General features: G+C 55.2%; 1 protein-coding gene across 1 annotated transcript in view; it reads right to left on the reverse strand.

Moving 5' to 3' along the window:
• GPR135 (G protein-coupled receptor 135) overlaps positions 1–147 on the reverse strand; it is a 1,785-nt gene extending 1,638 nt beyond the window's left edge. The window contains exon 1 of the mRNA XM_006891818.1: positions 4–147. Coding sequence (XP_006891880.1) covers positions 4–147 — 144 coding nt within the window. The remainder of the gene's footprint in view (positions 1–3) is intronic.
• Between the last annotated feature and the right edge of the window lie 954 nt (positions 148–1,101).

Raw genomic sequence — 1,101 nt, forward strand, 5'->3', positions numbered from 1 at the left:
CGCCAGCGTCGTGAAGGAGCGCAAGGCCGCCGCCGCCGATGAAGTCCCGCCAGGCACTCCGGCCGTGGAGGGGGCGCCGGGCTGGGGGCTGCTGGACAAGGCCAAGTTCACTGGCGGGCGGGCCGGTGGCGGCGACGGCTGCTCCATGCGGTCCCGCGGTGGCCGCGGGTCTGTTCATCCCGCACTGACAGTGAAGCGGCAGCTGGGCCGGAGCTGGGGCTCTGAGCTGGCACGGGGCGAGGGGAACATCTGCTGCCGCCAGGGGTGTCAGTCGCCGGCCAGGACCTAGCAGAGCCTTTGACGTGGGCTCCAGGCGTTGCCAGGGGAACCGCGTGTTTACGCAGGAGCGCGGGGCGGGACGCCAGAGGCCAGTGCTCTTGGAAAACGGACCTGCGACTCTGCCCGGTAGTGCCACCAGGCCCTCCTCCTAGACCTTCTACCGGGCTAGATAATGCAAAACTACCCCGCACCCCCAAAGATGAGTTCAAAGAGGATTCACGTCCGCTCGTTCTTGTCAGCCGTGAACGCCACACAGAAAGGTCTTCTTTAGGCTCATTGCTCCTGTGGGCGTTTTGTCATCTATTTTATTTGTTCTTGATGGGGACTGTTCCCCCTTGTGGAGTTAGTGAAGATCACAGGCGGACTAAGCTCCTAGCAAGCTCTCTTTCTACATATAGTTACATCTTGGTCCTCAATATTTTTTATCTCAGAGAAGGCCACCACTACTGTATTCATGTAGTTTGTTGTTTTTGATATTTTGTACCGTAGAGTCTGAACTGACCCATAGCTGTCCCTCTGGCGAGTTTTCAGAGGCAGTTAATCAATCGCATGCCAAGAGATAACCCATTTTTCTCCCATGGGGCAGCTGGTGGCCTCGACCCGTGTGTGCAGCTTCTTGTCACTAGGCTATCTCCTATATAAGCCCAAAAATGTAGGATTCTTCCCTGATGAATTTTTCCTCATCACTAGACCATCTGTAATCTATCACAAGGAACTGGGGGGTTTACTTATCTTTGTATTCACTCTTTCCAGCCACCTCATCTACTACCTGAACCTTAGCTCTCAGCACACTTCTCTGGATTATTGCTGTCACTTCTTAAT

This window comes from Elephantulus edwardii, unplaced genomic scaffold, assembly GCF_000299155.1.
Source record: "Elephantulus edwardii isolate Elephantulus edwardi_28Jun2011 unplaced genomic scaffold, EleEdw1.0 scaffold00104, whole genome shotgun sequence".
NCBI classification, from domain to species: domain Eukaryota; kingdom Metazoa; phylum Chordata; class Mammalia; order Macroscelidea; family Macroscelididae; genus Elephantulus; species Elephantulus edwardii.